The following is a 10950-nucleotide window of genomic DNA, read 5'->3' as shown; positions in this document are numbered from 1 at the left end:
TACATTTACACTTAACTACTACCAAAACATATTGTTAAAAAGCAGTATGAGGTATTTAATGATGATTTTGAGTGAACTATTCCTTTAAGCACAATCACTTCTTTTAGTTCCTACGTCATGTTGAGGGACGGTCAAGACATCGAGGGGACCTTGGTGATGCGTGGTGCATGCAAAAGAAAGACGTGTCTGAACATTGTCCTCCATCATAGGACAGATTTGACAGGATAAGGCAAAGCCCAACTCCTCTGCAGTCATGGTGTGAGCAGGTTTGTCAGCGATGATGATGAACATCTGCAGTACGAGAGTGTGGTGATAAAACATGAATCAATCTGTTGATTTAAAAGTAGTGATTAAGCAGTCTATTGGATTCAGGTCAGCAGGTTTCATGAAGAGGTCCAACTGACTAGAGCTCATTAAATTGATAGTCGTGTATCTTGTCTTGTCATGTAGAATTTGGAAGTTATTCAAAACATTGGAGTTTTTAAATTATGATTTTTTTTTTTTTTTTACTTGAGGGCTCAATAATAGAGACAATCTAAGAAAAGTTGCTAATACAAGTAGCCTTTCCTAGAGTGCTAATTCAAGTTGATGTTCTCAGCCAATCATTGCATTTTTAGCACGATGACTGACATTGTGTAAAAAAATACATATTGTGAGATAATTACATGTTAATATAATTCACACTTTTAACTGTTTTAATGATGCAACTAAACAGTTAGCATTACAGTTCCATTATGTATAAAGCAATGTGTTTATATTAACATTTTGCAGAAGTTCTTCTGTCTTAAAGAAATATTTCACCCAAAAAATTCTCATAATTTTTTGCCAAAAGCAATGGTTTAAAGTTAAAAATGTCTTAATGATAGATTTGATTTTTATAAACACTGAACTTTTTCAGTTCACAAGATGTTAATTGCTGGACTGGAGTGGTGTGGATTACTTGTGGATTGTGATGTTTTTATCTGCTGTTTGGACTCTCATTCTGACGGCACCCATTCACTGCAGATGATCCACTTGTAAGTGAGAGATGTGATGCTAAATTTCTTCAGATCTGTTTTGGCGAAGAAACAAACTCATCTACATCTTGGATGACATGAGGGTGAGTTAATTTGCGTTGATTTTTAATTTTTATGTGACCTATTCCTTTAATGGCAGCTCACCAAGTAATTTGTGACAGAACTAATTTGCTTCACCTTACAAAATGAGTAGATTAGAACAAATCTCAGTGTTTTCTTGTGTAAAATTAGAAATTATCGTAACCAGAGTTCTCTTTGCTCATGTTTACTGATTTTATTACAAAAGTTCTTTAATACAGATAAATAAATAAAGACAATTACATTTGTCGTACATACGGGATTGTAATACTTGTGCAGTACCGCTCTTTAGACTCCAGTTTTTATTTGGGTGCTTCAAAATGAAACATACTGAACAAAACAGTGATGTGCACCAACACAAGTACATATTTTATTTAACATCAGCCACAGATTTTACAAGTTTATGATAATAAAAAGAACCGAAGTGTCAAATGAAAAGATGAGGCAAAAAATAAATAATTTTTTAATAAGGAAAATATACATAGGCTCAAACTCAACTAAGTTTGGCATCCCCCTGGACAAGCGCAGGGAACAGAGAGGGTTTTATGCTCTTAAACACACGTCTTCAACGCTGTTGCCCTTCATCTGCTGAAGCTCTTGGTGGCCCAGTAGCCGATATTGGAAACTAACTCGGTTTACAAACTTCCCGCTCGACACCATTCTGACCACAGTGTTATCACAGCCAACCTTCATTTGAGCTGATGGGAAGAGAGATATGGAGAGCTTTGTGAGTTTCTTTGCACACTAAATTGCTCAGCACAATTGCTGCTGGAACCAATGATGATGCACAACAGATAAAGTAGGAATGCTCACCTGGTCCATTAAAGGAGTAACAGAGATCTGCCATAGGGAACATCTTGGACGTGTCCATGCCGTTTCCACCCAGAAGCTCGACAAAGTCTCCAGAACCGGCACAGCCGAGAATGGACCGCTATATGGATAAACCAGAAGTCTTAAAGTCATTATAATTTATCAGTGTCTTTATATCAACTATATATTTTTAATGATATCAAATTAGCTTTACTCAATTTAAAGATTCTTATTTAAACAACCACTCTATTTTACTCTATTCTATCTCTATTTGTTGTTCAAGTTAACCACAGAAAGACTTATAACGAAAATGGTGACTAATATTTATTTAATTTTACATTCCTCATCTCTTGACCAGAAATCAGATTTTTGCTCAACGTGAGAATTTTTGCAAAAACTCAGCTGTACTTTAACCTTATAAACAATTTGAAATAATGAAATTTGTAAAAAAAAAAAAATATATATAATATAATTAATTTGTTTTTCATTATTAGAATTATTATTATTATTATTATTATTATTATTGGAAGGTTGGTTTGTGTAAATACTGTTGCTTGACCAGAAATCAGATTTGTGTCCCCTTGAGATCATTTTATAAACATATAAACACTTTGAAATAGTGAAATTTGTAAATAAAATGTATTGAGTCATATTTATGATTTTATTTTATTTATTTATTGGGAAGGCTGGTTTGTGTAAATGCTACATTTCTTGACTGAAAATGCTCACCTTGAGATCATTGTGTTGTCCGAGACTGAGCTCTCCAATCTGGATCTCCACTGGATAGATGATGGAAAAACTGCAGTTCCTGTGCTGCTGTGGAATGATCATGGTGAAACTGCCCTCTGGGGTCTGAGATACAACATTACAGGCTACAAAAAGAGAGAAAGAGAGAGAGACAGATGGTTAACCATCAGCATCTTGCATGTTAAGCTTCAAGCGTGGCTTCTGCATGAGCCATATGTCATTCCTCTAACAGTGTACGTGCTCTGAACCTTCTGGACATTAGTGACATTAGTTTTCAAGATCATCAGTACTACTGAAAGGCAAAATTTGAAACGATTAATGCATCATTTCCAGTGTCATTTTTGTATTCCTGTACACTTACGGAACGGATTGATGAGTTTGCGGAATGTTACTGTGAAGCTGCTCCCGGATTGGTGGAGTCTGAAGAACAGCATGGCGACATTCTGAGAGGACCGTACGATTGGTCGAGTCACTCCAGTCTCGCAGTAATCAGAGTAACGCTCGTACAGAGGAAGAGGATGGTCCTGTGTGCTGGGAAACTTCTCACCCTTCATCACCCAGCCATCAAATACTTAAAGACAAAAAGGTTGCATTAAACACCATTCTACTGTAAAAATGATGTTTTACAAGAAAATACTATTCAAGTCCCTCTACTTCGAAATTTCATGTTAAATTTCAGTTCAATGTTTCTTGCCATTTCTTAGCAATTTCTAAGTGAAAATTCTTTCAAAGTACATCTTACACCTTTTTTTTTTTTTTTTTTTAAGCGTACTTCAAGTTAACTGTGTTGAAGTCTATTTAGTTCAGGTTAGATTCAGTTTGCATATTTCCCTTCAGTTCACTCTGCCTGATTCAGGTCAGTAAAGTTCACGCCAGTTTTGTTTCAGTGCCAATAAATGATCTTAAATTTCCTCATTAATTCAGCAGCCTACATTAACTTCCACAATATCCCATGTGGGTTTATCAGTCCTATTAAACAACATTAATCTTGCATGGACTATGAAAGCCACACTACACTCTTAAAAATTCTGCGTTAAATACAACCCAACACTGAGTAAATTATGAACAAACCCAGCGACTGGGTTGTTTTGAACTAGCAGTTGGGTTACTGCCCAGAAGGTAGGTTTTAACATTTAGGCTAGCCCAACTGTTTTTGTATTTAACCCAAACCATTTTAGAGTATAGTTTAGCTGTGTTCAGAATATATGATGAAATAAGTCTGGAATTACTTTTGCTTAACTGGATTTTTGATTCAATTTGTTTTATAGTTGAATATGATAGATAATTGTAAACATGCTTGTTGTTGGATGCCCTGTCTTAAAATGACTCGACACATGATCTTTGGTAGCCCTGACTTAACCTGGCTTAGTGTACATTCACAGCTTGAACAGGTATAGATTTACACAAACACACCAGCTGTTTTTGTCCATATTTAGAACACAGTAAGTTACTGTAATACTATTAAATGACTTTTTGTAAACACAAAAGATGTAAGAAGATTTCACCTTTATGAAATCCCCTCCTCTGCAGTCGATGTTGACCGAATCGTACTCGATGCTAATGATGTCACTAGGCTCGCCGATGAAAAACACAGCGCAGTTTAACTGTGGACGTTCTGCTGTGAATGTAAATTGACCCTCTACGGCCACCATGTCCAGACATCCTGAAAGAAACAGAGGAAGATCGAGACATGAAAAGGTGGAAACCCAGAAAATATACATAGTAGCTATAAGTGATGAAAACCACACTTTAAATAGTGCCATATTGTGCTAATATAGCGATTAAACAGTTAAAAACTACTTATTAAAACACATATGAAGTCAACATCAGTAATCAAATCATTTATTTATTATTCATGACGCGTGTCTTTGGCAAATAAAATCCCAGAATCCCAGAAGTTTCTGTCATCACTCACTGAGTGCTCGGCGGTACACAAACTCCTCTGGTAACTCTCGCTTTAGTTCAGAGCTGAGCAAAGATAATAATCCTTCCGGGCTGATCTCGTTATCCTGATAAAACAAAAACAAAACAGGACATGGGAATGGCTGGAATTAGAAAAAGACGTCAAAATAAAAAATATAAATACATTTTAATTGCATTTCAACCAGCAGTACGCAAGGAAATGATGATTTTAGGTCTCCTTGGATTCAAAAGAGGTTCAAAAGAGCTTAAATGCTCTTAAAGTGTCATAAAAAGTTGCACATTATATAGCCTAGAAATAAAACATTATATAAATTGCATACAAAACATAGGCTTTAGCCTATTTAATCACACATATTAAATGCTAAAGCATGTGCACTAAAAATTGCACTTGCAGTAGATCTATTTCTGCTTTTTTTAAAATGTCTTTTCGTTAAAATGTTTTGTTTCCTTACAAACACATTTTGCAGTGCATATGCTCACAAGCGATACAATAAAAGTTGCATGTATCATCATTACATTGTTATAACATACCAACATTAGGATATATTGTACAATGAGCGTTAAAGCCACCGATAAAGCTATCGAAGTACTCTAATGATTGTGTGTGTGTGTGTGAGGTGAGCAGGTGTGAATATCTCACCTGTATGCCCAGAAAGCGCGCGTGTCCCCGGAGAGCCGTGACGCTCAACAGGAGGAAACACAGCTGTACGCGCGAAGTGCCCGACATCTCCGTGGGTCTGTCCGCGAAGATTTGCGCAATAAGAGAAGAATTCCGCGAGCTCCCGAACAGACTGCTGCTTTTATACACCCTCACATAAATAGAGGAGGGGGGGCTGCCTGTATGGATCAATTGATGTGAGTCCGAAAGAGAGAGAGAGTGAGGGAGTGAGAAGAGGGGGCATGACAGATACCTAGTGTTTATTCTACTTTTTCTAGTAACTGAATAGACTGGTAAAAATAGCTGATTTTTTTAATTGTACCCTACCAATAAAATGGTAAAATCCAGGAGTCCATTTACACTAAAAGAGCAATTGTAGCAGGCTAAGACGTGTTACTGAGATTCATGTGTAATTTCTTATGAATATGCTGAATATTTTCTAGTTACTATATGAATGAACAAGTATTTTTCTAGTTACTATTATAATATATAGAACATATATAAATCTATATATATATATATATATATATATATAAACAATAGAAGTAGAGTTGTTTTAAAATTATTGTACACACACACACACACACACACAGGCTATATATAAAATAGTGTAGTGTAGTAAATGATTACATGTAACCTGGATTACATAAAAAGATTCCAAAAATGTAGTATTTGTAATTAGTTTTAAAACTAATTTGAGTTTTAAATGTGTTAAAATGCTGCTAATCAGATTACAGTTACTTTTTATGGATTACATGATTGCAAATTATACACACAATGGCAGCAATTTATTCATAATTTATTGATCCCCTGAAGTAGTCAGAATACATTGGTAATCTTGAGTAATCTTGAATACATTACTGACTACAATTTTCATCATGTAATTTGTAATCAGCATAAGCAGTCTTTCTCTCTCTCTCTCTCTCTCTCGCTCTCTCTCTCTCGCTCTCCACACAAAAACACACACACACATGTTTGTTTTTGTGAAAAGTGGGGACATCCCATAGGCGTAATGGTTTTTATACTGTACGAACTGTATATTCTATCGCCCTACACCAACCCTACACCTAACCCTACCCCTTACAGGAAACTTTGTGCATTTTTACTTTCTCAAAAAAAATCATACTGTATGGTTTATAAGCGTTTTGAAAAATGGGGACATGGGTTATGTCCTCATCAGTCACCCTCTCCTTGTAATACCTGTGTCATAACCCATGTCATTATACAAGTTTGTGTCCTGATATGTCACAAAAAAACACACACACACACACACACCACACACACACACATACACACACACCACACACCACACACATACATATATATATATATATATATATATATAAATATATATATATATATATATATATATATTCCCCAAGGATTTAATATTAAACCACCCTCGCAGCTGCTCACATCTAGGCATCTAGGACCATGTAAACAAACAAATATATTTTATCTTATTTCTTATTCTTTTGTTTAGTGAAGATGTGTACTCCTTTTCTCAGCTCAGAAAAATATCGAGGAATTTCACTGCAGTGGGAGGAAGGTGAGGTGGTCTGATTGAAGTAGTGAATGTCACATACAGTGAGTCAGTGAGGTATGATTGGGTGTTTCAAAGAAATAGTTCAGCTAAAAAAGAAAATTCTGTCCTTTACTCACCATTTACTCACCGTCATGTCATTTCAAATGTATGAATTACTTCCTTCTGTGCAAATTAAAATGTCGCTTTTTGTGCTATATAGAAAAAAAGAATGTCACACCAGTATGGAACAGCATGAAGGTGAGTAAATAATGTCAGATGTTTTTTACGTTTGAGTAAACTAACCTTTTATAACATTTATTCATTATAATATAATGAGGCAGCTGAACTTTTCACTTGCATATTAATATTGCTGTCCACTAATTGTCTCAGACTGGTGTTATTTTCTCACACCTACAGTGAACCAACTGTGTCAGGTGAGCCGAGTAACAGCGTTTCACCTCACTAAACAGATATTCACTGCTCTTAAACCTATTTGCTCTCAGCTTAAAGGTCTTTGAGAATTAGAGTCACTGAAAGTCACCTCAGGTCAAAACAATCCGAATGAGCAGGACGTTTGGGTGTATGCATGAGGGTTTCTTGAAAACAGCCTCATGAGGAAATTAAGTAATGTCTCAAAAGCCAAAGGGTGTCTGTATAAAGTGTTTTACAGTGTAGTAATTAAAATTAGCTCAATTTAGGAACAACAGAGGTTAATGGAAGGACAAAGCCACGATACAAAGATGCAGTCATATCATGCATTTGTATTGTTTTTTTTTCTTTTCTGTGTTTCGTGACCATTTTTCACCCTCTCTGAGCAGTCTAAGAAACGCTCCCTTTTTGCATGAAATGAGTAACAGCACTGATCAATAGGCTCGAGTTCACTGCTCATACAGCAATGTGCATTTATCTGTGTGACGTCAGGAAATTGTGGAAAAGTTTAGATGAGTCATTTTGCCGTAGTTCAGTAAATGCTCTTGTTGGACAGAGGAGAAAGTTTTGAGTTCTAAGAGTTGCAGTGTGCTTTTATAGGGCATCAAGCTCTATTATCTCATGATCTGACCCTTAAAAATGGCATTCATTCACTTATTTTAAGAATGCATGATACAAAACTAGCTGTGTATGTATGCTTAAGTTTTTGAAAGGCTGCTTTCTAACACATGGCAATAAAACTAATGTCATACTGTTTAGGTTTCTCCTTCGCAGTGTGTGCTATCATCTTCAGGGAGCTGCAGACGTTCCATCAAACACCCCGTTCTGGCATTTGAAACCCAGCTCTTGTGCCGGTGTCCGGTTCTATCAGAGTCTTACCTGCCCCGGGTGAACTGAAAGGTCAGCTGTCTTTCTCACACTCACTCTCTGGAATCAGGGGACACTTGCCTCTTGTGAACTATATAGTGTCAGTACAGTTTTCCGACTTCTGGCAGAATATGAATGGATTTATTCAGGCATACCACATGTGCTATTTATACAGTATGCATATGTATGTGCACTGTATTTTGTTTGTGGTGGATGATCAATTTTTTTCTCACAAAATATAGTATAGAACCTGAGATTTTTGCTTGAAAAACTGTATCCCACAATGCACTTGACCTTCCTTTTTTTTGTGAAGAAATATCCCTGTTTTGATCAAACTCACAATTTGTTCAGACTGACAAAAGTTGCATCACAGAAAATTCGATTAAAACTGTAGTAAATATTTACTTCTTTTGGACCCCAAACAGGTTTCTTGATCACTCCTCCCTTCTGCCATTGGTCAGACAAACAGATAGTCCCGCCCCCAACTCATGCCATTGGTTGAGCCAGTGTGGCTGGTTGAGGTGGTGTGCAAAGTAAAAAACTGATCCCACAACAAAAAATGTTCGGGAAAAACTGTTAACCTGTTAGCCATTTTGGTTAACCCATAATTTAATAAAAAAAAAAAAAAAATTAATTTGATGAAAGTATTTTTAGAATTGTATTTTTCATTACATTTTTAATTTAAATAAATTTGTAATATTATTACAACATATTTACGATAATATAAATATATATTTTATTTAATATTTTTTTACAAACAAACATTAAAATCACTCAAAATCTGGTAACAAAAAAGTTGCAATCTCATAAAAATTTTTATAGAAAATTTGTGTATATATATATATCTATATATATATATATATATATATATATATATATACAGTACGTGTGTGTGTATGTATATATATATATGTATATATATATATATATAATATATTTATATATATATATATATATATATATATATATATAGTTGTTGTTTTATATACTCATTTAAATATGAAAAAAATATGCTAATATATAGCCATTTGCATTAAAATGACTGTTAAATTTCTAACATTCTAAGTTACAGTTCCTGTTATGGACCTTTACTTCTAAGCTTTGACATTTCCAGTGCTCAAGATGTTATCAAGCCAATTCTATTAAAAAAGGCCAGCCACACAACTAAACCACAGCTAAATTACAGTAATTTAATGAAAAACATCCTCTCCCTCATTTGCACCTGTGCTTGTGACTGTTTCCTTACTTGAGCTCAAACTTGCAGATCTCTATAAAACCTAATATACATCACCATGTGTTTGCTCGTTATTTTACTACCTACTATACGCCATGTGATGTGTGTTTATTGGAATCCAACCCAAATTTCTGACTGATCCGGGCTAACTGTGCGGCTTCACCCCCCCGCTTCATTTATTTCATTCCTGCATCCATGCAGTGGAGAGTACAGCGGGAGAGAAGAAAGAATGACGCACTTTGGCAGATAGGAGGCCACTGTTATAGCGTTAATCTTCCATTTCTCCGAGGATATCACTCACACCCACACTTATGCACAGATTGAACACGCTTCAAGGAAAAAGACGTATGAACTTGTCTAAATAGGAATGTTTTTCCTTTGGCCCTAAGTGTGCGCAGATCGACATGTCGAAATTGCTACGGTATTAATGACTGGAAAGTCTCTTGAGTGTGTTTCCTTGGCTTCAAGAATGACTTATTGACATTTCATAGAGATTGAAGGAATGTTTGGGATTCAGCACAAGTTATGCTCTATTGACAGCTTGTCGATGACCACAGAAAATGGAAATTTCGACTCAGCTTACAAAAATAAATAAGAATTGTGTTTATAGCAGTGCATGTGCAATGGAAGTAGGACAAGACGGTTCAAAAGAGAGTTTCAAAGCAGAAATGTGTTTTAAAGCATGCATGTTAATTCTGCTAATAAAATGTACGTTAGGTTGTCTAAACCATCCTTTAACATTGGGAATTCTATTTTAGGTGGATAAATGTACACTGTATTTTATGAACAATTCACAATATTTACATATATGATGTCCTTCTTCATATCACACTAAAGTTACTGGGTTGACAATTATGAAACAACATGAAAGTGAGTAAATAGTGACAGAATTTTTGTATTTGCATGGCAATAATGTATTTACTTGCCCTATAGACCTTCATTGTAAATGCATAACTGTAAACACAATTTTTGTTCATTTTTACAAACTGAGAAATCAGTCCAAGTTATCTGGCTGTAATCAACAGCATATCACAGATAGTTTGATGTGGATTCGAGATAACAGAACACCTCTTGCAAAGTTAATGCTGGATTACACAGCATCAGTTTGCTTAAATAAACAAAAAAACAAAGAACAGACCCATCAAACAGGCAATCATTCAGCTGTGAGGGAGACAAACGCGCACACACACACACGTGTACAATGTGGACCGTTTGGCTCCAGCGTCCTCTTTGTTAGGATAAATATGATGGATGTGTTTATGAGATGTTCTTGAACGGAATGATGATGGCAGAAAAATATAACCATGTGTTCATTATGACACAGCAGATGAGAACTTACACATGAAAGATCAGCTATAATACTGATAGACATTTATAAATACATAAAGTGGAGATGATAAATAGGGTGAAAAGGTTATTTGCTTTATTAAAGCAGTATTTACCCTTAAATGCTCTATAGTTCAAAAGTGTGGGCTCTTGGTACAATTTTTTAATGTTTTTGCTTTGAGGTTGCATTTATTTGATCATTTCTATTTGAAAGTCTTTTTAAAATGTGATTTATGTCTGTGGTGGTAAAGCTGAATTTACAGCATCATTACTCCAGTCTTCAGTGTCACATGATCCTGAGTCTTAAGTGCCAATTTTCTACTCAAGAAACATTTCT

At 35.3% G+C, this 10950-nt stretch overlaps 1 protein-coding gene across 1 annotated transcript; it reads right to left on the bottom strand.

Annotated features, from left to right (window-relative positions):
- Positions 1 to 1436: 1436 nt before the first annotated feature.
- LOC109067864 (corticotropin-releasing factor-binding protein-like) lies at positions 1437 to 5369 on the bottom strand. The gene is made up of 7 exons (XM_042748269.1): positions 5215 to 5369; positions 4567 to 4660; positions 4157 to 4314; positions 3013 to 3223; positions 2634 to 2776; positions 1908 to 2025; positions 1437 to 1792 (listed from the first exon to the last, which is right to left on the bottom strand). Exons 1-7 carry the CDS (start codon positions 5299 to 5301, stop codon positions 1638 to 1640), a joined length of 966 nt encoding a protein of 321 aa, XP_042604203.1. The 5' UTR covers positions 5302 to 5369; the 3' UTR covers positions 1437 to 1637.
- Between the last annotated feature and the right edge of the window lie 5581 nt (positions 5370 to 10950).

This window comes from Cyprinus carpio, chromosome B21 (genome assembly GCF_018340385.1).
Source record: "Cyprinus carpio isolate SPL01 chromosome B21, ASM1834038v1, whole genome shotgun sequence".
NCBI classification, from domain to species: domain Eukaryota; kingdom Metazoa; phylum Chordata; class Actinopteri; order Cypriniformes; family Cyprinidae; genus Cyprinus; species Cyprinus carpio.
The sequence above is the reverse complement of the archived record's forward strand: the minus strand, read 5'-3'. Positions and strand labels throughout refer to the sequence as shown.

Excerpts from the sequence above, each read along its gene's own strand:
- LOC109067864 (XM_042748269.1), bottom strand. The coding sequence starts at position 5,301 with ATGTCGGGCACTTCGCGCGTACAGCTGTGTTTCCTCCTGTTGAGCGTC. Across the intron at positions 4,661-5,214 it reads CGCGCTTTCTGGGCATACAG|GATAACGAGATCAGCCCGGA; the intron begins GTGAGATATTCA and ends TTGTTTTATCAG. Across the intron at positions 2,777-3,012 it reads CAAACTCATCAATCCGTTCC|CCTGTAATGTTGTATCTCAG; the intron begins GTAAGTGTACAG and ends CTCTTTTTGTAG.